The sequence below is a fragment of the Salvia splendens genome, chromosome 13 (genome assembly GCF_004379255.2).
Source record: "Salvia splendens isolate huo1 chromosome 13, SspV2, whole genome shotgun sequence".
Classification (NCBI taxonomy): domain Eukaryota; kingdom Viridiplantae; phylum Streptophyta; class Magnoliopsida; order Lamiales; family Lamiaceae; genus Salvia; species Salvia splendens.
In genome coordinates this window covers 4,365,142-4,389,510 of record NC_056044.1, presented here as the reverse complement: position 1 = coordinate 4,389,510, position 24,369 = coordinate 4,365,142, and the positions used below count along the sequence as shown (strand labels likewise).

The 24,369-nt window shown below is 37.7% G+C and overlaps 3 protein-coding genes across 8 annotated transcripts; 2 read left to right on the top strand and 1 right to left on the bottom strand.

Moving 5' to 3' along the window:
• Positions 1 to 780: 780 nt before the first annotated feature.
• Positions 781 to 4,977, top strand: LOC121762078 (serine/threonine-protein kinase D6PKL1-like). Of its 3 annotated transcripts, none has more exons than XM_042157843.1 (3): positions 781 to 1,199; positions 2,063 to 3,372; positions 3,922 to 4,977. In XM_042157843.1, the coding sequence occupies exons 2-3, from the start codon at positions 2,114 to 2,116 to the stop codon at positions 4,796 to 4,798; spliced, it is 2,136 nt and encodes a 711-aa protein (XP_042013777.1). In that variant the 5' UTR covers positions 781 to 1,199; positions 2,063 to 2,113; the 3' UTR covers positions 4,799 to 4,977. The 3 variants fall into 3 exon arrangements, with proteins under 3 accessions (XP_042013777.1, XP_042013779.1, XP_042013778.1); XM_042157845.1 differs by lacking the exon at positions 781 to 1,199 and adding an exon at positions 1,242 to 1,262; XM_042157844.1 differs by lacking the exon at positions 781 to 1,199 and adding an exon at positions 1,446 to 1,587.
• A 956-nt stretch (positions 4,978 to 5,933) lies between these two features.
• LOC121762362 (leucine carboxyl methyltransferase 1 homolog) lies at positions 5,934 to 14,118 on the bottom strand. Its single transcript, XM_042158220.1, has 13 exons — positions 13,691 to 14,118; positions 12,642 to 12,730; positions 12,401 to 12,537; positions 11,497 to 11,544; positions 11,259 to 11,340; positions 10,377 to 10,479; positions 10,150 to 10,270; positions 9,939 to 9,986; positions 9,175 to 9,258; positions 7,865 to 7,929; positions 6,733 to 6,784; positions 6,395 to 6,433; positions 5,934 to 6,302 (listed from the first exon to the last, which is right to left on the bottom strand). The coding sequence occupies exons 1-13, from the start codon at positions 13,768 to 13,770 to the stop codon at positions 6,219 to 6,221; spliced, it is 1,032 nt and encodes a 343-aa protein (XP_042014154.1). The 5' UTR covers positions 13,771 to 14,118; the 3' UTR covers positions 5,934 to 6,218.
• Positions 14,119 to 14,142: 24 nt separating this feature from the next.
• LOC121762363 (COP9 signalosome complex subunit 7-like) lies at positions 14,143 to 22,322 on the top strand. Of its 4 annotated transcripts, none has more exons than XM_042158222.1 (9): positions 14,143 to 14,301; positions 15,339 to 15,414; positions 19,376 to 19,464; positions 20,361 to 20,450; positions 20,703 to 20,747; positions 20,835 to 20,905; positions 21,233 to 21,368; positions 21,843 to 21,931; positions 22,070 to 22,322. In XM_042158222.1, exons 1-9 carry the CDS (start codon positions 14,143 to 14,145, stop codon positions 22,089 to 22,091), a joined length of 777 nt encoding a protein of 258 aa, XP_042014156.1. In that variant the 3' UTR covers positions 22,092 to 22,322. The 4 variants fall into 4 exon arrangements, with proteins under 4 accessions (XP_042014156.1, XP_042014157.1, XP_042014158.1 ...); XM_042158223.1 differs by having other exon boundaries at positions 22,065 to 22,322; XM_042158224.1 differs by having other exon boundaries at positions 21,823 to 21,931.
• The last annotated feature ends 2,047 nt before the right edge of the window (positions 22,323 to 24,369 follow it).

The window sequence follows — 24,369 nt, the reverse complement described above, 5'->3', positions numbered from 1 at the left end:
CATTATATCATGATCTATTGTGTGGAATCGTATAATGAGTTCATTATCAATTTATCATCATTTGCAAGATTTCGTATGTATATTATCAATTTATCATCATTTGCAGGATTACGTATAGTGATATTGCTATACTATCATTTTACAAATTAATATGCGTAAACAATTTCAATCTTTCTATATACCATTTCTTTCTTTTTTTTTATTGTCATTTCGACTTTTAAGGTGTAAGTGCCATTTGAATGGGAGATGTAATTTGATAAATAATTATAGTAATATGACATTATATTATATTTATATCGTATGGAAGTGTGGTACTTGTACGTTGAAATATTTTGAAAATATGTTAGTTGGAATCTTTCTTTATTTAACGTTTTATGAATAATTTTGGAGTGTTAAACTATTTGTTCTTCTAGCATTAATCCTTTTATTTTGGTAATTTATAATGAACCCGGGCTCTAATTAATATTTTTTAAAAAAAGTAAAACTCCTAACTTTGATGAAATAATGAAGCTCCATAACATATTTATTCCACAATTATTGCGCAATCATTCATTTTTATTAGGTAAATGCCCCTCTAAATACTGAATTATACCCATATTTATAACGTCTCAAAATATAAAAAATACTTATTTAAACTCCATAGCATCTTCTTTAAAGATATATTCTCAATATTAACTCCCAATTAAATGAAATACAACCAATTATTATAATGAAAATCCCAAGCTTAAATGAGTGAACAATTGTGCAATCATTAATAAATACCCAAATCAAAATGAGCATTGGTAATAAGAAATGTTAATAATAGCAAAAGGGTAACATCGTCATTTCGGACACCTCGAGCCACCATCGTCTTCCTTGTTCAGCAGCAATCGCAGTGAACACATGACTTAAAGCGCTCAAACCCCAAAAACAAGAACAATTAAATTAAAATAAAATAAAAAAGCAAAAGCTATCCCTACCACCAATCACTCTTCCATGCTGCACAATTTTTCGCTCCTCTCACGAAAAGAAGCCAACCCATTTAGACAAATTCTCTTCTTTTTCTGCTGTTCCAATCTTTCAACAGAAAACAGCCTCTCTTCATTCATATTTCTTTACTCCTTTTTCCCCCAATTCTCTCTGTCGCTCAACCTCACTGTTGCTGCCCTTTTCCCTCCTTGATCCAACTAGAAATAATTCCATTTTTCTATGTCGCAGAGGTAAATTCTTGCGTGTTTTTGGGTATTCACTTACCGTCCCTCCCAATTTCTGCTGCAAATAGTGTAATGCTTCTTTTGATTCTCTGCCGCCTCTACGGATGCTATAATATCCTTTGAGCTGTGGCATCAACAAAATCGGCTCTTGTGCTTTTATTTGAATGAATGTCAATTTTCGCTCTGATTTTTATGGTTTGTTGCGTGGAATCTAAGTTAAAGTAATTCTTCTTGTCGCCTTGCTTTTATCTTTTCTTCCCCTAATTCTAGGCCTAATAGATGCTTGGATATGTAAACGTATAACAGAACATTCTTAAGCGGCTTTTTCATTTTTTTATTGTTGTGTGTTGAGAAGGTAATGCGAAGAGAGATGGAGACAGTTTGCTGATTTGAGGTGGGATTTTCAAGTTTGCATTTTTCCATGGATAATGTGATGGGTTGATGTTTTGGAGTGTTTGTCATTTCATGATGTGGGTATTTTGAGAATTTGTCTTATCAATCGTTGTTGTGAACCACTTGTTTATTTATTTTTGGGTTTCTTCAATGATTGGGTCTCTTTAAAATTTTTAGTGTTTGCTTTCTCTCAGAAATTTGAACTCTGTTTATTATTTTTGATTGTTGTGTTTTAGGAGTTACCGAACAGCTGTCTTTTGAAAGTTATGTGCTTTATTGTGTGAATGCTGCAGGAATCTCTTGTTCTTCACTTTATTAGTTTCATGATTTTATTGAAGTTGTGGAAATGGAATGCCTTTCGCTTCAATTTATTGTTTTCCAGAGTTTTGGGTTGAGTTGTTCCATTTATGTCAAGGTTTTGATTGAAGTATTAATGCATTGTGGTTATAATTCATGTTTCCTTGTTTGAATTACAGTGAGCTGATCTAGTTAAGAGAGGTACTACTGATGATACATGGTGGTTTAATATGGAAAGGATACCTGAGTTGCATTCAGTTCCCAGGCTATTGCCTGTTGCTAACAAAGCCCGGAGCAACCTCCCAACTTTATTGAAAGAAGAGATTCGGAAACCATCCAGATTGCGCGACCCTCAAGAGTTGGATTCCCATGTTCCTGCACAAGCATGGAAGGGGAAGAGCTTTCTACAGGAGGATGACGATGATGAGGAGCTGATGCCTGATGTTCTTTCCTTCACAGTCGGTGACGATTCATTTGAAGAACCTGGCTCGACATCGTTTCATGGAGTGAGTCATCCCCCAGAACCGGTGGATATGGACATGATGAGGCCTGTTTATATGCCAATTGGCAGAAACAAAAATGACGCAAAGTGTTTGGCTAAAAGCTTTTCTAAGAAAGGCCCTTATCTGGAAGATCTATCGCTCCGTGTACCACCTAGCATCAAACAGTGCCCGCCGTTACTGTCGCCAGCTGAGAGCTTGGTTGAAGAGCATAACGACCTAGCAGCCATCTCGTCTCCATTTGCCGCTTCCCGTCCCTCACAAAACACTGAAGCGAGTCCTCTCCCAGAATCTGAGGAAAAGGAGTGCGTTTGGGATGCTTCATTACCTCCGAGCGGCAATGTGAGTCCACTTAGCAGCATCGATAGTGTTGGCGTTGCTAGGGCAATGAGCATTGCGAATAGCTGTGCCAGCACATATCGAAGTGATGGGATAGTGAGTGATGGCATGATCAGTGTCGACAGAAACTATGAAAGTACAAAGGGGAGCATCCCAGGGGATTCTCTTGAGAGTACGAAAACCAGCCTCAGCCGAGCTAGTGATAGCAGTGGCCTTAGTGATGACAGCAACTGGAGTAACATCACTGGCAGCGCAAACAAGCCTCATAAAGGAAATGATCCCCGATGGAAGGCTATACTTCATGTTCGATCACGGGATGGCATCTTGGGCATGAATCATTTCAAGTTACTGAGACGACTTGGTTGTGGGGATATTGGGAGTGTGTATCTCTCCGAGCTGAGCTCAACTAGGTGTTTCTTTGCAATGAAGGTGATGGATAAGGCATCTCTTGCTAGCAGGAACAAGTTGAATAGGGCACAGACTGAAAGAGAGATATTGCAGCTGCTAGACCATCCATTTTTACCAACGCTGTACACTCATTTTGAGACCGACAGATTTTGTTGCTTGGTCATGGAGTATTGTCCTGGAGGAGACCTGCATACACTGAGGCAGCGACAACCGGGAAAGCATTTCTCTGAATATGCTACTAGGTATGCACTTTATTTTTTAAGCTTGTTGTTACCAAAGACTTAATCTTCAATTCCATCCTCAACATAGCGCTTTCTGATAGCTTTGTTTCTTTGAATGGGAGACATCATCTTTTTTGAGGTCTTATATATCCATGTCTCAAACTGCAAAACTGTATCTGATATCTCAGTAGCACTTCATTGAGCTCTTTCTCTTATTGAAGCAACCTATTTCTTTATTGTTATTGTGAAGGTCTTTCATGGCTAATTTGTGAGCTTTGGCTTGAGAACATTTTTGTTACAGAGTATACTACGATTTTCTTGCTTAGTGTGTATACTTCATTGAGACAAGTTGCGGACCTTAATGCTAAGTTTGATGTACAAAGATGTATTCTTAGATTGTGGTATAAATCATTTTTTGGTTGTTTCTCTTTTTTCTGCTCATTGAATTATTTGTTGGATGTATACATTTGATAGAAATCTTGTTTAGTCATCCTCTCTATTATCTGCATCATGATAGAAATCTTGTTTTCTTATTTTTCCTTTTCATAATTGTTTGTGCAATTGAATCAGGTTTTACGCGGCAGAAGTTCTATTGGCTTTAGAATACCTTCACATGCTGGGAGTCGTATACAGGGACATGAAACCAGAAAACGTCCTAGTTCGTGATGATGGCCACATTATGCTCTCGGATTTCGACCTCTCCCTTAGATGCGCTGTTTCCCCGACCCTAATCAGAAATTCTGCATTAAATTCAGATCGAGGATCTGGATTCTGTGTGCAGCCAGCATGCATTGAACCAACATCCGCCTGCATTCAACCAACGTGCTTCCTTCCTCGACTCTTCCCTCAAAAAAGTAAGAAAAAATCCGGAAAGTCCAGAACAGAAGCTGGGATGCTATCCGGTGGCACCCTCCCTGAGCTAGTTGCCGAACCTACCGCAGCACGTTCCATGTCATTCGTTGGCACCCATGAATACTTAGCTCCTGAAATAATCAAAGGCGAAGGTCATGGCAGTGCAGTGGATTGGTGGACATTCGGCATCTTCTTATACGAGCTACTCTATGGAAAAACCCCGTTCAAGGGGTCAGGAAACCGCGCAACACTCTTCAATGTAGTGGGACAGCAGCTGAAGTTTCCAGACTCGCCTGCAACGAGCTATGCCAGCCGGGACCTCATCCGCGGACTACTTGTTAAGGAGCCACAAAACCGGCTAGGGGTGAAAAGAGGAGCCACTGAGATAAAGCAGCATGCGTTCTTCGAAGGCGTTAACTGGGCTCTGATACGGTGCAGCACGCCACCAGAGGTGCCGAGGCCTGTTGAGGTGGCCGAGTTTCCTTCGAAGTTTGGGCAAGTGGATCTGGCTAGCAGCGTGGGCAGTGGGAGCAAGAGAGTTGTAGGAAATGACATGAAATCTGGTGGTAAATTTCTGGATTTCGAGTTCTTTTAGCTTAGGGAGGGCATATATATGTGTTGTTTTATGTATTTTGTGAGTACTGTTAGTTGTAGTTGCTGTGATGCAATTCGACCATCTTTTTTACCACTACAAATTGGATCAAGAATCTCAGCATGTAATGTAATACTACAATCAGTCTGTTACCTATTTAAATCCATTTTGGATTCGTTTTAGTACAACTCAAATTTATTTCTTCTTTACAGAAAGAAATCTGATTTATTGTGCCACAAAAGTTGTCACTCCTTCCAAATTAATGTGATAAATTAGGGATTAATTCTAGTTTTTGATCATAATAAAATAAAGATAAAAGTTATGGGTTTACTCTTTTGTATATCAACACAAAAATAAGATGCTAAACCATTCACTAGAACTACTTAGAATAGTTTCTCTGTCAAGCTTTTAGTCTTATTGTATTGCTTCCAAAGACAAGTATATGTATATTGAATAAGGGTCATAATTATACGTTTATATTGCTACTTTTTAGGCTTTAGCAGTACTTTGGGTGGTAAACTAGAAGAAGCTATTCTTGACATTCTAAATTTCATATATTAAATTGAACTACAATTAAATATTAATGTTTAAGAATGGGACTCCAACCCTTAATCTTCCAAAATTAATTCAACCATGGAGCCCAGGGAAGAGGGTCCTTTGATTCCTCTTGTTCTGTATTGTGACAGAAGACAAGATATGGTGGAAGTAAAAGGTTGAAGTTTCTATTCATACACCTTCTTTTGGACCCCTTACAATTAAAATTACATCATCTGTCTCTCTCTTTGGAGTATTGATTTCAAATGCCATGATAGTTGAACTATGATTGGTAGAGCAACTGTTGAAGTGTTGATGTTGAAACTATACTAGAATAATGAAATGTTTGTTTGCTCTCTTGTTTTTAGCTAAACTGAGAAACTTGTGGTGTTACATCTCTCCAATGTATTTTAGGAAATTACCCTTCAAATTATTTGTTGCATGATGCCTATATGAAATAGGAACATAAAAAATTCCTAATGGACTCCTAATCAGACAAATCATCATTTTGCTTCCTCCCAAAGTAAAAAATAAAAAGAATATCATTGTTTTCTCAATAATATTAATGCTATAACAAAATGCAAATAGTAAAAGGAAAAAAAGATAGCCCAAAATGACATGGAACACATGTATAGAATTAAAAATAATGTAATGGAAGAAATACAATTTAGGGGAGCAATCAACTATGCAAGAAACTCTTTTTCCACAGACGATTCTGGCTTGTGGATTGACACAATTTTGAGCTATATTGCAGCTTCATTCAAATTAGAAACATAATTAGAGGGATCCATACACATTGTAGAAAACTCTACAAGGAACAAAGAAACTTAGTTCTGACGACCTCTCATCTCGATTATCAGAGATGAAGATTCAAAAAAGTAGTGTATTTTCACATAGAGGGCGCGGTTGTGGATGCAGTGGGGGAACCTGTTGCATGCTCCTCGTCGGGGAAACCAAATTCTTTGAATATACCCTGCAAGAACCAAAACGATGCACCCACTGAGCGCCACACACAACTTAAGGGGTCGAGGAATGATATCTCGGTGAAGAGGCATACATACATACCATTGCATCATTGATTGCACAAGTCACACAATAATGCTCCTGCAATAAGCAATGAGGTATTACGAATAGGTATAAATATGTTCGGAATTAAAGACATTTGTGGAATGTGATCTTTGGGCATTGCAATAGAAATAGCTTAGCCAGGATTGTGTTCTATAAAAGAAAAATAGATGCATGTCAAAAACAGACAGAATACTAGTTCAGACTACTATTGTAATTATATAAAAACTATCTAAAATAAGGAGGTGGCAAAACATCGCAGCACTATATTCAAAACAAATAATTTCTGACATATGGTTATTTATTTGACATAAGTAAAAAAGTGAAAAGATGCTTGCCTGCATCATGTACCACTCTTCAAACTCATCGAACAATTCCAACCGTTCAATCCTATTCCAGGAGATAAGAATTATTAAAAGAGACCATTGATGCATACAAGAAATTTAAAAAAGGGTAAATAGTTGGTTGCAAAGTAAATCATGGATCTGCAAAAGCACTTTGATCTTTTAAGATTTATAGAAGGCACTTTCTGATAATCGATACATTCATAATGAAAGGGGGGAAAAGGCTGTGAATCTCCCAGGTTTAACTGAAACTTTTCAGCCAATTGACAGTCCTACTCCTAGTTCCAGGTGGGAGTGGAGAAGGGTGCTAAAGGTGGTGAGGCGTGAATATTTGTAACCAGGCCTCGAAAAAGGTGGATGCCCAGATTCATTTAACTCAAGAAACCAAAAGAAAGATGCCTCCTTATCTCCTACAACCCAAAAGAACATGTTTCTTTTTATGTTTTTGTTAACTTGGCTCTTGCCACACTCAGGACACACCCATTCTCCTCCCAAAAGAACTCTAATTAGATTCCCTGAATGGAAGCTTTTTTTAATGCCGAAAATGGGAGAAACGGGTTTGGAAACGAGTCACTTCAAATAATGAGCTGTGAATTGAAGATGCATCATAAGTGAGATGCGAAACTGAATCGAGTCAAAGTAATTCACGTCTCATATGTGGCGTGATACAGTTCACGTCTCACTTGCAAAGCATTTTCGATTTGCGTCTCATTAACTGAAGTGACGTGATTCCCCCATTTTCGGAAGTAAAAAAGAGCTTCCCATTTAGGGAAGCTAATTTGTGCATGTAACCCAAATGAGAAATTCATCGTGATGATGAGGGTGGCAGGTCTAGGTCTGAGGTATGAACGAGGATGTCAAATTTGCTTTAGAACATAACTTCACTGCGATACACGCATGATCCAGGCAAGATGATTATTGAATTAATAAAAAAAGAGCTTGTAAGCTGTAAAAAGTTGAAAAGCCTTATAGACCTAGACTTAATAAAATTACAATATAGCAACAAACAAAGGCATAATTGCCTCAAAGAAGTAAGAAACAGTTAATAAAGCTTTAAGATATTCGTAATAGGACTCAGCAGTTTTCTAGCAATCACAGTTCTATCAATAGATTAGGCAACATATACCTGCTTCTTTCCTGGGCATCAATAAATGTGCTGTAAACTTTCAGCATGTCCCAAGCAACAGCTCTCTATGAGACCCCAACCAATAGATGGATAAGATATAAGAAAACAGAAAGTATCTAAATTGTACAAAGAAGAAAACAGAAAGGATCATGTATTTCATAAAAATTGGGGGATAAAAATGATTTCTTCATCTTAACAAAAAAAACAGAAAAAATAAGAGTAAGCTGTGATATGTTCGCTAAATAAATCCTCATAATTATAAAGAAATGACATTTGAAGTCTAAGCAAGATCATGGAGATACACATACAAGAGCCATGTCTATCCAATAGAGTTTATGCATTATATGACTTCATTTAACCAGAGGCAAAATTATATACTAATGCTGCCATAAGCAAGCAATCATGAGTTACACTTCTGTAAAATACTTTTCAGTAATAAAACCACAACCAATTTATATACTACAAGATATGTCCCAGGCAATATCTTCATGATTAAGAAGAAGTCAAATATCTACAAGTCCACCCTGAAAAAATAAAACTTGGCAGTGGTCATTCTTTCATCATAGAGCAGCAGAAAACAAATGTATTTCTTAGAAGATTTGCACCAACCTTCCCTCTATGGCTAACTAAATAATAGAGATTCACGAAACCAAGTTACAGTTACTTTTTCTGATATTCCATATCCAGTTTCTTGGCAGCTTGTGTTGATGCTAGAACTGTGGTATCCATTATTTCAGTCATCCAACAATTATTCCAATGATTACAAAGAGGGAGTAAGTAGAACAAAATCGATTGGGATCGTGACCAAGAAACACTAGTTTTTCTTGGTGGGGGCAGAAATAATATGTTCTCAGCTTTATATTAAAATTCTGAAAGCACACGCCTTTCTGACATGTTGAGGCTTAAATGAAATCCCATCTATCTAAAATCTAAATAAGGCAGATAAAATGATACTGTAGCAAGGCAATACTCATTTTCATCTTGTTCAAATAGATATTCAACCTAAGATATTCCAAAAATTGCATCCAAGTCAGTCAAAGCTACAATAATTTGTGCTTTTCATAACTAAGATACTCCAGATCACTGAGATAACAAATTAAGCTATGATTTCTTTAACTTTCCGTTTAACAATGTAAGACTGTTAAATCAGATATGATGAGGTCCAAATATGATTCAAATTGGTTTTCGTAACTTTTAGGTAAATACTTCAGAGTTTGTGCCTTCATCTGCATAGCAGGAGAGGCAGTTTCTTGACATCATATTATATATAACTTGGGACCCAGGTTGGTTGTGCCATAAAGAGAGCATACCTGCCATCCTTGATCAAGAAAAAGTTTTTCCTTCGCCTGCAATGTCGGCGTATCATGAAGGCTTAATAATCCGCATCCTCGACTCTGAGATGAAAAAATATCTCAATTAAATGTCACGTTGTTCACAATATCTTGAGGCAGGACGTCTCATTTTACTTTCATCTAAAATAAATGAGTCCCCATGAACATGACATTGTTAAATTCAATGAAACAGAGATAAAGTCGGGGATAGAGACTTCACAAAAAGGAAAGAAAAAGTATTAGCACAATTTACAATTAAAATGGATAACAATATGCTACCATGAAAATAGGTGCACAAAAGGAGTACCCCATGCAATAGTATATCTAAGAAACAATGTGCAAGGAGACCAGTCTGATCACAGAATCTTATAAATCATTACTGAAATATGAACATTTTTGGTCTCAACTCATAAGCATTATGGATCTTCCAAAAATGCCAAAAAAAAAAAAACTAACTATAGGCAATACTTTGATTCTGCATCTCCAATAGTCCAATTGAAGGATAGTAAAAAACTATTGACTAAACTGTGAGACTTGTAGGAACCTGATGCTTGAAATGAAAACTATTTGATGTCAAATTGCAACTAATTATTGGCTTCAAAATCTCATACTAATTCAAAGCAGAATATTTTGGCCAAAACTGACGGTTCAGAGCAGCCACATTAAGCCAAATAAATACAAAGAACAAAAATAAGCTCCACCTATACAAGGGTGATTAATATTACAAGATAATGAAACACTACCTCCAGGTTCATTATCATCTGTTGCCCAAAAGCATCATTAGGATGAATCTGTTGGAAAGTGAAACATTTTGTCATGCCATTGTTGACCAAATAACCAAAGACAGGAGAATATGATAAAATAAGAGGACAAGGTAGAGCAAGTTTAATATATTAAAACCAATAAAATACAGCAGCATATAAGATTTAAAAAGAATTAAAAATCTCCCCCAACCTGCTCATATAAGAAAAATGCCGCAGTAGAGAAAGTTCTAGAAGCCCAACTAACAACAGAACGGCTTGATTCTGGATCCAAGTATATTAGAACGCATTCTGCAATTATAAAAGTTGGCAAACTGAAAATAGCATTAGAACTAAACAGCTGAATTTTCAGATTTTTTATGTGGTTCATGGGGAGTGTGTGCAGTAAATGAAAATAATTGTCAAAGTATATATGCATACCTAGGGTCCATATCAGCCAAAGGAATCATATCGTCAAGTTGTTGTATATCACGCAAGTCAACAGGGAGGAGTTTGTAGTGATCTCCAGACACTTCCCCTTTCTCTGAACAAATTCAGGATTGATTTTTTTTAAAACATGGCCACTCAAAATCTTCTATATCAGCACCAAAATGACACATCACATTAAAGAAAGATATAAAACAAACAAGTGTCCTATTTAGTCGTAAACTCAAATAACCTAAACTGAGTGCACAAAATCATAAATAAGCGGATCATGTACCCTAATAGTTAGAAGTTTGAACAATAGAGATTCACTCAAAAGAGGCCCTTTTAGCCAAGCCTCAGATGTTATAATTATGAAATAAGATAATCAAACTTTAACTATTCACACAGTTCATCTCGTAAATACAAATAAACTCTAGGAGGCTTCCATAAATGTATTTACATTCTTAAGAAAGTACAATAACGTTTTGTGGCTCCTAAACAAATAAAAGGTAACAAAAACCAGAAATACGTTATTTGTTTACTAAAAAGTTTCAAAAATCCCTAAGAGGTAGTACCTATTGCCCCAACATCTACCAACACCATACTGGAGAACGAGCTTTCAAAGCAGAACAATATTCTAAGCAAAGCCAGAAGGTACTCCGCACCAAACATAGAAAAATGACAAGGGGAGAAATGAAAGCATATTGTTCACTAGAGTCTCATGATTTGTAGTAACATATATAATGCTTGCCCGTTTTCTTGTACAGGTTCCATAACAAACTATCGCTGCAAATCTTTTTGATTCGTTAGGGGACAAAAACAGGGCAGGACTATTAGTTGTTTCTTGAAAAGATCTAAAATTTCTTAAGGTCAAAGTATTGCATAATATCCCAATACCTTGAGAGATCAATGCAGCTTCACCAACTTTGCCTCTCAGCTCAGACCAGTTTTCAATGATAGCAGCTTTCTTACTTGTCACCTAATAAATGCAGCACCATGATATGAGTACAGAGAGCTACCAGATAAACTAAACGTCAAGAGTTTAAGAGATGGATTTCATTTCTGTTACAAGTTATGTTCTACTTAAAAAGAACTTAATGGGAGAGGAAGAGAGGGGAGAACATGAAATCTCTACCTCCTTGAAATCTAATTCCACGTATAAATGAGGCGCATTCCCTTCATCCTGTAAGCAAACAGAAATGGTTCAATGGAAAAATCATGGCAACTAATTGCATCTGAGATATAATAAAGAGTTGTTTATAGCTGACTTTAAGCATATTTTATTTTATAGCTTCAACTTTGATTTGATCTTGAGTATAGTCTGGGCTTTGAGAAAATTTCAATTATACCCTAGTTAATAAAACTTGACGCCGGCATATGACTGGGATGATTTTCCACCTAAAACAGTGTCATTCATGTTCACATCATCACATAAAATATGCCATAATGTAAAATACGTTATCATTTTCTTCACCTCGAATTAAAATGAGGATCGGTTATCAACGAAAAATGAACAAAAGCCATTAGGAAAACCAAAAAACCCTAGAACTCCCACCCTGTAATGTCTGAATCATCATACTAGAATACCAACGAGACAAGGACTCTTTTATTTGATGAAATGGACACGAACGACATAGTTCTCTATTGAGGTGAAAATTTAAAAATTCACCTCTTTTTACTTATCACCCCAGTCACAATTTCGGTGCCAGTCTGACAGATAATTTTGATCGAGCTACAATTGAAAACTTTCTCAAAGTTCAGACTATACAAAAAATAAATCAAAGCTAAGACTATAAACTGAAAAAGGCTGAAAGTTCAGGCTATAAACTATAATTAAACCCATAAATTATTAGCAATTACAAACAGATGAACTGCAGCTACTAAAGCATCAGAAGGTGTATCAAGAAAGACAGCAAAGTATAACTAACTGATAGATGTGATTCATGTGAAAAGTATAACGGGTCATATACTAGTTGAAGGATCCTTCCAAATTAATTAGTAACAAGAAATAATAATATCTCACATGAAAACTCAAGCACCTGCAACTGAAAATATGTAGTATCAAAGCCAGCCCCAAGTGACAATATTTGCTTCTTGCCTTTCTCTTCCCCATTTATCTTGCAGTCAAGAAATTTATAGAGAAGCTTCCGGAGCGCTGAATAACGAGCAAAGTACCCTAAAACATAATTTGCGAACAAAATCATGAAAACTGAAATGCAACAGACCTTGAAGTAATAAGTTTGAAAAACTAGGATGCTCTAGGTGAAATCCAAACCATACCACGATTTATTATAGGGGATCTCCTGATGGGCCTTTTAACGAACAAATGAATGTAGTCATCTGTCATGTATCCCTTTTTAACGCAAGACCTTGTTACAGAAATTAGATAGCATTAGCAGCGCAGGACAAGGTAGAGCTACTGCCTACCGGTATACTCAATGCAGTGGGTCTTTATAGAAATGAAGTTTCGAAAACAATATCTGAAATCTGAAATGAGGCTAAAGGAGCACTCATAATATCATGACACCATACGTGGCTTACTTTTTCAATTTGAACATTAAAGGAGGGATGTGTGTATTATGCATATAAGTTAACCAACTTTTAAGGGGATAAAGAGACAATGATACAATTTAATTCAGATGGGCACTCCTACTACCTAGGAGAAGTTCCGAGAGTACCGGAGATAAGCACCAGTAAATTGTTGTGAAAGACTATGCCAAACAAGTGAGGAATGATGCACTTAAGGAAAAACGAGAAGGAATAGTACACTACAATTCAGCTTTATGCTCCTACTACATAGGAGAAGTTTGGAGAAAACAAACCATAAGAACCAGTAATGTTACATACGACATGACTAATAGGAATCAACCCTCCATATTCACGACCCCCCCCCCCCCCCCCCGAATTCTTAACCTGAACCGGCTACATAGTAACAAGGCCACGAGAAGAGTGACCGAAATTACACCGGTCAACATTTCCCTCGTCTTGATTGTTAACAATTGGCCCCATCTTTAACCAAACTAATTCAAATCAAAAGCTAAATTGCTTCAGTTTTACCATGACAAGTTAAGTGTATTGAGGGAGAAAAATTGAGGTAATGGCAATCATCATTTTCCCTTGGAAAATGATAAAAAATACTAATACGCATCAAACTTGACCAATCCAACCAAAAATGAGTGGAAATAACAAACTACTAGTACAAATTTAATCGCCTTCCATATCGTTTAATACACAGTTCCCCCGCAAAAGTAGCGTGCAAACGAATAAAACTTTGCATCTCGTAAAAAATGGAAAGAGAAGGCAGCATAAGAGGAAAGAGAGGAGCTTACAGCTTGCTAGCGGAGGCGTCGTCATTGGTGGCTTGAACCGCCTTTCTATTGCTCCGCCAATCCGCCGCCGGTTTCGCCATGAAATCAAATATCAGAGGAAATAGGAGAATTGAGATTGAGAGGAAGAAATTAGAAAATGAGGTTTAAATTGGTCGAAATTTATACTCCATATATAGTCAAAGTTAAAATTTGGGGCTTTTAAATTCGTATAATCCCCTAGGTAAATTTAAAATATGTAAATATTTTTATTTAATCGGAAATAGAATAAAATAAAATGTTTTGCAAACAGTAAAGAAAAAGAGATTCATTGCATTCTAAAAAAAATAAGAAGGGGGCCTTTAAATCCATAGAACCCATCCCCAAATCCTAAACTTTGATCCCTCAAACCCTAGATTCTCACTGTATTCGAGTAAAGAAGCAACCAATTTCGTTGAATCAGTGGAATTTGAAAAATGGACATTGAAGAAAGGCAGGCGGATCACATAGACTATTTTGTGAAGAAGGCTTCGACTCTGGAGGGCCAAGCACTAGCAAACGTCGTCGTCGAGGCCACCTCGCACCCCTCCCTTTTTGCTTTCTCCGAGATTCTCTCAGTTCCCAATGTTCTCGAGGTATGTATAGCTTCTTTTAGGATTACTGATTAAACTGCAGTGAAAGCTTTGATTTTTAAGAGTTATGATATGGTTGAACTTGCTTGTGTATCTTTATCTGCTTTTGGGTGGGGAGGGGTCTTAGCTGGAAAAAAGATTGGTATGTGTTTGTGGAGGCAAGTTTAGATGGTAAGTCGAGCTGTCTCTCCCAAAGCAAAGTCTTTATCACCTTTAATACATAGAGCCTGAGGAAGGATGGAATCACGGCATCATCTTGTCTACCACGTGCAAAAGTCTCTAACGAGTCCGTCCCGGACTACTTGCATTTATTTCCTTTCTGGGCGTCCCAAGTTATTTGCACTCTTTCCATTTATAGTAAAAATTATCACCTACAGCCCCAATTGTTGACTTTGCTATACACTCATTCCTTAATCTCCGTGCCGAAAAGGAAATGTGCGTGTGGTCCGGGACGGAGGGAGTATTTTAATAATCTTGATTTCGTTTGTGTCATGTTTGCTCTCCTCTATATGCACATATATAATTTGGAAGTGTATATTTCTTTGATGTGTAAATTCCTTCCGTCAACAAAATGTATACAGCAATTTCTTTTGGACGTCCACAAAAAGTAAACTTTTCGTTTTAGTACATGTCTCAACCTTATAAACATAACTTATTACAAAAAAAACCACATTTTGCCTACACAGTGGGACCTTTAGTAACTTTACTGGCTAAAAACACACCCACCAACTATTTTTTTAAATGTGTGCCAGTCAAATGTTGTATACCATTCGTGGATGAAGGGAGTATGTCTAAAGAGAATAATGGTGCAATAAGGCAGTGAAAATGTGGCTGATGTATAGAGAGATATATACTTCTAAACTCACATACTCCAATAAAATTAATATCGATCATAAGTGAAAAGGGATAAGAAAAGAATATTTTGTTATAATAGTAGTTTCTACTTGGTAAAGGCCTGTGGTTTTGAGTTGACAGTTGCTAAAACCTAAATAAAGCTTGGTTTACTTTGAAGTTCTTAATCTGTGTATATATATGTGCAGCTTGAAGGAACTGAGAATAGTGCCTTCCTTGATTTGCTTCGCATGTTTGCACATGGTACCTGGAGCGAATATAAGAGTAAGACTCGTTCTCCTCATATAACCAATTTGACAAGGGTATAGATGTCACCCAAATTGCATGATCTCTTTATTATGTTGTTTCCTTCATGAAAGTTATTGCAATTTATTGTCCGTGCTCCAAGTTGGATCACTGATTATCGCCTGCTTTCTGGCTAAAGTTAATTGGGCTGCAGATATCATCTGGATTGACTGGGTGTGTAATTTCCTTTTATGTTTCGATCAGGGAGCTTGTATTGATCGTCAGATAAAATCTTTTTGTGCTACTGGTGCTTTAGTATTGATGATCTGGATGTCTTGCATAGGTTAGGGATGCTCAAACCATGATAACACTTGCACACTGAGCAGTAATGTACTCTTCAAAAGATTCTCATTGTTTGATTGTTTAACATACTCTACAATCATACCTGATTCTGGAAACTGCTTCAAAATAAGTACTCGCCAGTTGAAATCCTACTCTTTATAGGACTAGAAGCCTCTGATCTGCAGTTCATAAATGAGCATACAGTGGAAACACGTGCACTAGAATTCATGCAGTCAGACTGAATGTTATTTGAAAAAGACAATCCAGAGAACTCTGCACAATGAAATTTAGTACTGCTTGCAAGATGTATACACCTATTATTTAACTAACAGCATCTGGGCATTCCTATATTTCTGTTACTTCTCTTCAACTGGCCTATTGTAACGCCCCACTTTTCGAACCCTAAAGTACTGGTTTCAATGCTATTATTTTGCGAAGTCCGCGAATTAATTATTGGTGGATTAATTGTTGTTGGACTAGATACGTTGAAATAATGACTGCGCGAATTTAATTAATTCCTGTCCGTGAGGAATATTTATTGGACTCAATTCCGGGTTGGATCCGATAAATTAAATAAATATTATAAAAGTCCAGTCCGTGATAAATAAATTATGTACTGCACAATTCAAAATAAAATACAATGGGCTGTGAATTAAACTAAACTAATTAAAATAAAATATCTTTAGTTCAAATCTTAATTAAAGAATTTACGAAGATTTTCCTGCTCCGTGATGGAATTTTTCCTCCTCCGTAATCTGCAAATAAAATACCAAACAAATCCAAATTAAACCAAAATCACGGAAGATAAAAAAAAGGGGAGGAATTCGAATCCCACTCCTATCCTCACGTTGAAACCACCTCTCCCCACTCCCATAAATCTCTCCCCAAACCTAAACTACCTTCAGCCACCTTCTCTCTATTATATTTTATTTACAAATCAAATTCTCTCATGTCGTTCTCTGCAATCAAGAAAAACCAGTTTCATTCTCTCAAGGTAATCTCAATAAATTCATTCTAGTTTTCATGATTCAAACCAACTCATTCAATATTTTTCCGGCAGAAATCGAGAACCAAATTCGAAAGAGAGAGCTATCGATAATCCTCTCATGATCCGTTCAAGGTATACCCCAATTCCAATCTCTCTTTTATCAAACCATACATCAAGCATAGCACTTTGTTGCATCAAATCAACCTAATCCGAAACTAAATCTAAAAAAAAAAAACATGCTTGTTACACCCTATTCTGCCAAACATTATGTGAAATAATACTTGTGAAACGTCTACAAGACTACAATCATTCTTTCTTGACATTGCTAGAGAGTGGAGGAGTGAGTCCGACAGCAAAAGAAAATAACGCAATTATCAAGCAAAACCTCACACACACATAACTCTATCAACATCCAAACTCCAACAAAAATTTGTTTTAGAACGAAAAGAAACATAATTTGAGTAAGAACTTATCTGCAAGTTTGAAATCGAGAGTTTCGGGGCTGAACGGGTTAGTTTCGGGGCAAATCGGGGCTATTCGGAGGCTGACCGGAGGCAGCGCCTCCCGGCAGCGATGGCGGCAGCAGCTCCCGGCAGGGATGGCGGCGGCAGCGACAGCGGGCAGCGATAGCAGCGCTCCTTCCGCCGACGGACAGCAACGGCTCCTCCCGGCGGCGGGCAGCAGCGGCTCCTCCCGGCGGCAGCATCCCCTGGCTGGATCGAACGACGACGGAGCAGCAGCGACGACGGAGGAGCAGCAGCAACGACAGAGCAGCAGCGACGCGATTCCGGTGAGCAGCGGCCGGCAACGGTGGAAGGCGACGGTGAATCAGAGCAGGCGACGAACGGATGGAGGATTTCTTCCGATTTGGTCGAGAGTGAGAGAAGAAGAGAGATAGAGAGGGGGGAAGAAAGAGATGAGTGAGGCGTGGAGAAGGAGAAGATGAAGTATTTGGGCTTTTGTTTCTTTTAAATGACTTCGGCCTTCATTGAATAAAATTGGGCCTCATTAATTAGAAGTGGGTGGATTAATTAAATTGATGGGCTCCTTTTTAATTGTTGGGTTTATTTTGGTAATTGGAGATATAAGGTGATGAAATAATTAAGTTTTGGGCCGATAATTAATTGGGGCGAACTTTTAAATAAATCCTTGAATTGATAATTAAATTAAATGTGGGGACTTACTTAATTAATTTCGGAATATTTCAACGAGTGAATAATTATATCCTAAGTCCGAAATAAATATAGTTCGAGGGAAAGTTGTTGCGATAATTAATTACACCTTTTATAATTTTGGGGATTTTATTTCGATATCATTAAGAAAATACGAGGAGCCAACGGTGGAAATTGGGAGCGTAAGCGGCCGTCGAACAATCGAAAACCGAGATAAATCGAGATAAAAGACTTGCTTAGGATGCATGCATTTTTTAGTTATTTGTTTAAAACAATGTGTTGATTTATCTATTATATAAATTGTTAAAGGTGAATCCTCGCAAGGGAATCGTGATCGCAAAGGAAAGAACGTAATTTCAAATTAAGCACTCGAGGTGGGCTTTCTTTTACTAAACTCTTTTACGTTTTCAAAAGTATGATTATGGTGAAATAAGGGTGGTTTAAATTGTTATGTCATGTCATGTTTGTTTTGATGATGAGATTGTTGCCTGATGCCTAGTTTGTGAGTTCGCTCCATTAGGCTATAGGGCTATGTTGAGATTGTTGCCTGATGCCTAGTTTGTGAGTTCGCTCCATTAGGCTATAGGGCTATGTTAAACGAATTCGGGTCTGAGTAGGGCTGCAAACCCTATCAGGCTAGTGTACACAGGTGAGATCGTGAGCCGTCCTTGCTAGTCGGCCGGTCTCGTGGGCGAATAGTGTGGCCACACTTTCGTCGCACCATGGGAAGAGGATGTGATTAACTGATGGAAAGAGGATGTGATTGAATGATTGATGAGAAAGTGGGGAGATTGTTTTGACTGGCCAGTCTATGAAATTGTTTGTGATACTCGATGATTTTTTTCTTTTCTAAATGTAAAACTCGAGTTCACTATGGTATGGATGACATAACTTTCATCAAATGTTTTCGGCATAAGCCCACTGAGTATATTAAGTACTCAGCCCTGCATGTGTTTTCCCTATGTGCAGGTTGAGCGGCGACGAGCAGTTGGTGGTGTTGAGCAATTTAAAATTGAAGCATGGTTGGTTAGTTGTGAACTACGAGTTTCGTTGTGTCTCCACACATGACGTCACTCTTTCTCTTGAACGCTTCCGCTGAGACATTGTCTTTACTCACCATTCTTTTAGCGTTGAACCTATTTATTTGGATAACGTCGACCTATTGGCCCTTTGTTGTTAAATATTAATTATTGGTCAAACTCTTTATTAAAACCCTAGTTCTCTTCGTCTATTTATTAAATTCTTTTAATCACGATCGCCCGTATTTATTAACCCTAAAGGGCGGTTGTGACACCTATAGTGTCATTATCAGTGGGGTAAGTGCTAGTGGGTGTACAATGCCTTAGAAAAAGGAGAGCCTTCAACTGAATGTTGGCAGATGCATTAGCTAGAGCTTCATATGTTTGATTTATGGTGCTTACACTGGAAAGTTCTCCCTTTACATATCTATAGATGGAGTTTTTTGCTTATCAGTTTTACATTTTATGTCATGTGGCAGATTCTGCTGGCCATCTTCCACAATTGGTTCCTGATCAAGTTCTCAAGCTGAAGCAGCTGACTGTACTTACTCTGGTTGAGACAGACAAGGTAGCTTCTCATGCATTGTCTGAGTGTAAGTGGGTATCACAGACTTTGTAGTTAGTATTCCCTCCGTCCCACCGAAGATGACTCACTTTCCTTTTTGGTCTGTTCCAACCAAGATAACTCATTACTAAAAATAGGAACGTCTTTATCTCTACTTTATTCTCTCTCCACTCAACACACAAAATTAATTTGCATAAAATCCCGTGCCGCGCCCAAGGAAGGGGTCATCTTCCTTGGGACGGAGGGAGTAATAGATATCTTCTACCTCATTTCATTGTCAGCTATCACTTCTTCTAGGTGAGTATATTACTCTCATCCTCGAATTAGTTACATTATGTTTTTTGGGTTTGATCTAGAAGAAAGTCCTAGTGGTTTGATATGTCAGTCATTTTTATATACTCCCTCTGTCCCATAATAAATGTCACACTTTCCTTTTTAGTTTGTCCCATAAAAGATGTCACATTTCCTCTTTTGGAAAAAGTTCTCTCTAAGCATTAATATATATAGACTATATTCTCTCTCCACTTAACACACAAAATAACATCTCCTAAAATCTTGTGCCATTACCTGAGTGTGTCATCTATTATGGGACGGAGGGGGTATATAAATATTCACGTCAATTTGGAATTTGAGGATAATTTATTTTAAAGAAGTTACAAAAGTGGCGCAGGGTTCTTAAGTGTGCAATTTTACTCCGTGTGTATAAAAAGATTGTCTTTTTGTATAAATATGCATCGCCAGCCCATTTTACTATTTTTTCTTTGGAACATGCTAGGTGATGCAATTTTTGTGTGTTTAAGCAAAATTGTTATTTCTTTGCTTGACAATGACATATTTTGCTGAGATATCAAGTTATGTAACTGCTATTGTTTAAATCTCTGATCTCCCCCTTCCCCTAGGTATTGCCATACGATCCATTGATGCAGGAGTTGGATGTTTCAAATGTTCGTGAGTTGGAGGATTTTGTCATCAATGATTGTATGTATGTGGTAAGTGTTTATGCTTTCTGTTCCAGAAAATGTACATTTAATGGTACTTTAATTCTGAGATGAACTCGCCTCAATAAAAAAATTTCTGTTGTTTGAGACTACCCTTTCCACACTTTTGTTAGCCATCTTTCATTTTTCTTTGTGAGTTTCTTTGTGCTTCCTGTTTGAATAGCATGTATGAGCTTGTTATCTTCAGTGTGAATTTGGTGAGATGAAATTTCAATGCTGGTGTTCTTGGTGTTTACACGGCAGGGGATAGTTAGAGGAAAGCTGGATCAGTTGCGAAGATGCTTTAAGGTCTCACTCTAATAACATAATTCACGCGCCTAGTAGCTTAATGTTTGACTGGTGGATTGTTAAATCATCCATCTTTTGGACCTGCAGGTGCAATTTGCAGCTGGGAGGGATATCCAACCCGGACAGTTAGGCAGCATGACTGACATTCTAGCAAACTGGTACATGTTTCTCCCTGTGAGATTTGAATCTCAAAGCTGATTTGTTCTTGTACTAGTTTTAGAATTCCAAGTGCTTGGATTCTCCTATGGTCTAAATGCCGCATCTTGTTGAGGTTTTACTAAGTTGGTCTTTATTTGATCTTATCTCCACAATTCTTAATCCCAGAACCTTTCTCAGCCTTGTTCTATGCAAGTGCCTTTAATTTGTATCAGTTGAAGCATGGATAGGGTTGCTTCATAGTTGTCCCTTACATTTCTTGACACTTGCTTGTGGTCTATGTCTTGTATTGGAAGTGTGTATATGAATCTTCTTTGGCTATATCATAGGCTGGCTACATCAGACAACCTTCTTGTCTCAATTAAAGAAAAGATCAATTGGGCAGACACTATGGGTGAGATGGACAAGAAGCACAGGAAGGAGACAGAGGATAGGGTAGAAGTGAAGAAGACACTATCCATGAAGGTCTGTTAGAGTAACCTTTTTTTCGTAAAGAATGCACTGCTCTGTGTTTTATGAGGTTGTTTCCTTCATAGTTCATGACACAATACTTGTAGCCTTCATAGAAACCTGAATGCCTATTTGAACAGTATATGATTTGTTCTGGAGGCATGGGGTGAAGTGACGTCTTTCTTGTCCTGTAGTTTGAAATAACTTAAATGCTTTGTGACTCGCGAGTCCAATTTCCTTCTGGGATTGCTTATATGATAAGTTGTAACCATTAGTTGCGAGTTGATTTTGTCTCAGCTTTAGCCAACTTAAACAGTTGTTAAGAGTGGTGATTACTTGCATCTTTCTTAATAAGACTTCAAAGGATGCCCGTCTTAGTAAATCTTTTAGATGCATAACTGAGGTTAAGCTTTTATGTTATATCTTGTATACATCTTTGGTCGATGTTGTCTTACTTACCTTGTGGCAGAAGTTACAAACTGTGAGCAGGCAGCCATTGACTCCCGAGGGCATGAAGAGAACTTTTCTGAACTTGGTGGAGTAATGGACTATGACCATGATCGTAGCCGGCCAAAGAGGTAGCCGCCATACTTCTATTATCTCAGGCTTCTGCTATGAATGTTATTATCTTCGTTAGCCTTCACAAGTAGAGAACGTTAGTATATTCTTCGTTACCAGCTGTCTCCACTATCCAACCGTTTTAAACCCAAGTGCAGGAGGCGACATCCCATAGGTTGAGGAGATAGAAACTGAGAGAGGGGCACTAGGCAACTCACCATTTTGCATTCAGGTCCGCTCGTGGAGATGCGGTGATCCCCGTGCCATTCTTTCTCAGCTCCGTTTTAGATGGAGCCATTTTTATTATCTATTAGCCTATTGCAACATCTCTCATTGTGTAGAACAGTTGTTGTCATAAACTTATGTGTGGATATCTTTTATTCAATTAATTCATTTCTTATGGCGACCTAATTGTCTTTTCAATTCACCAAATCTCAGTTTTGTGATTTGCAAATTTTGATTTTTCTAATTACTTTGAATAAGTTATCAACACGAGTAGCTTCCATTTTGGGAAGGCACACATTTGTGGTTGGATCAATTGCATATGCACATCATGATTGTAAACAAAGTAACTTTGGTTTTGGAAATAAAGTAAGCTTTTCAGTTGATGATATGATAAGTTGGAATCGTTAGATTGGGAGTTGGTTTCTGTGCCAAATATAAACGGATAAAGTGTGATTACTTATCTTTGTTAGCAACTCTTTTAAGTTTTAATCATGCACAATTGAGGTTAGGCTTGTACTTGCATTTACAGAGTTCATCTTTAGTGTAAAAGAAGGTCGTCTATGAAAGGGATATTGGCATCTAATATCTAGAACTTTCTAAAATTTGTTTTTTTCCACTAACATTAAACTTGACATAACACACGAACTTAAATAGTTGTTGGATTTGTCCACCGGCGACAAAATCTGACTGCATTAAAATGAGATGAATAATCATATATGGCTTCTAAGGACTTTGTCATCACATCATTATCATTTTTCAGTATTAACAATATGTGATGTGATGTGATGGCAAATGTGATGTTGGATTCCTTCGCCCACAAAAATAGACAGGGTTGTAAATGGCACGGGTTTTATGCATAATTGGTAGAGAGAGAATCTAGTGGAAGTAGTATTAGTGGATTGTGAGGTCCACATTTAGAATAATTTGTAGGGTTAATATATGTTTAAAAGTTTCCATATTTAGAATTGGTCTAATAAATTTTTTAAAAGTTAGGTGATATTATGTGTCAATGCCCCTTAATGAAAATACATATTTATAGACAAAGACAATGACTATTATCCCTGCGCCTACCGAAATTGAAAATACCCATTTATAGACAAACACAATGACTATTATCCTTGCGCCTTCCATTTCGGCACACAGCTTTTTGCATCCCTATTGTACATCTTCGATTTCCGATTATCTCATAGGATGATATCCTAATATTTACAAGTTAATTCATTAAAATAAATCTGATCTAAAACGTTAATATACATATAGTATATTTGAAATAAAACATAGATCCTGAGGCCATCCACAACGCTATCAATATACCGTTCCTTAAAACACTATTTGCGGGCTCCACTGTGCTTTTTTACTCCATCCCTTAACTAAGGGACGGAACCTGCAATCATCCGTCCCTTAACCGTCTCTTAAATTACTATTTATTCAATTTCATTTTTTTTTATTTTTTTCCAACAAATTCAATTAATAAAAAACACACTTCATTAACAATAAAATAAAATTACAACATAAAATAATAATACAACTTAAAAGTTAAAAAATTAAAAAAACACACAATTAAAATCCTAAAAAAATAAACGTGGCATAATTTAAAATCCAATTTTATATAAAATAAAAAAAACTACTCTGCCGGCGAATCATCCCCCGAGGGCGGTGGAGGTGCACTAAAGCCGGTAGGAGGCGGAAGGCCAAGTTGTGCTGCCATAAAGACAATTCCGTTCCACCAGGCTTGGTACTGGGCGGGCTTAAAGCGGGAAGTGTCCGCCATTGTGACGGTCATGTACATGGCCATAAGGGAGTTCGAGCCTCCCCCGAGCCAGCCTGGCTTGATTCGCCTCGGCCCTTCCTCGCTCTAGCCGCCTTCGCCGCCTTCGTCCCTTGCGGCCGACGACGCCCATGGGAGGATCCCCCGGCATCGCCGGCCGTGCCCTCAACCTCCTGCGAGGCACCCTCTTGTGCGCCGCTGCCCTTACTAGCGTCACCAGACGAGTATTGGCCACTCGCTGTGTGCTTCGTGCGCTTGGAGGTTGAGCCCGAGCTGGAGCGGACACCGCCGGCCCACCTTTCCTCGTCCTTGATGACCTACCAAACATCAACAAATTTGAATTGTTTGCCGGTGTGGTCGTGATAGACGCGCAAAGCCGACCTCAGAATGTCGGCGCCCGTGGATCCGCTTTGGTACTGAGCCGTTTCATTCGTGTAGATGCCGCATAATCTTTTGACCTCTCTG

Coding starts and splice junctions, on each gene's coding strand:
- LOC121762078 (XM_042157843.1), top strand. CDS start 2,114: ATGGAAAGGATACCTGAGTTGCATTCAGTTCCCAGGCTATTGCCTGTT. Junction 3,373..3,921: donor TTCTCTGAATATGCTACTAG/GTATGCACTTTA, acceptor CAATTGAATCAG/GTTTTACGCGGCAGAAGTTC.
- LOC121762362 (XM_042158220.1), bottom strand. CDS start 13,770: ATGGCGAAACCGGCGGCGGATTGGCGGAGCAATAGAAAGGCGGTTCAA. Junction 11,545..12,400: donor CTACATATTTTCAGTTGCAG/GTGCTTGAGTTT, acceptor GTTTGCTTACAG/GATGAAGGGAATGCGCCTCA. Junction 9,259..9,938: donor AGATGATAATGAACCTGGAG/GTAGTGTTTCAT, acceptor TTTTCATCTCAG/AGTCGAGGATGCGGATTATT.
- LOC121762363 (XM_042158222.1), top strand. CDS start 14,143: ATGGACATTGAAGAAAGGCAGGCGGATCACATAGACTATTTTGTGAAG. Junction 14,302..15,338: donor CAGTTCCCAATGTTCTCGAG/GTATGTATAGCT, acceptor ATATATGTGCAG/CTTGAAGGAACTGAGAATAG. Junction 20,906..21,232: donor ACTGACATTCTAGCAAACTG/GTACATGTTTCT, acceptor GCTATATCATAG/GCTGGCTACATCAGACAACC.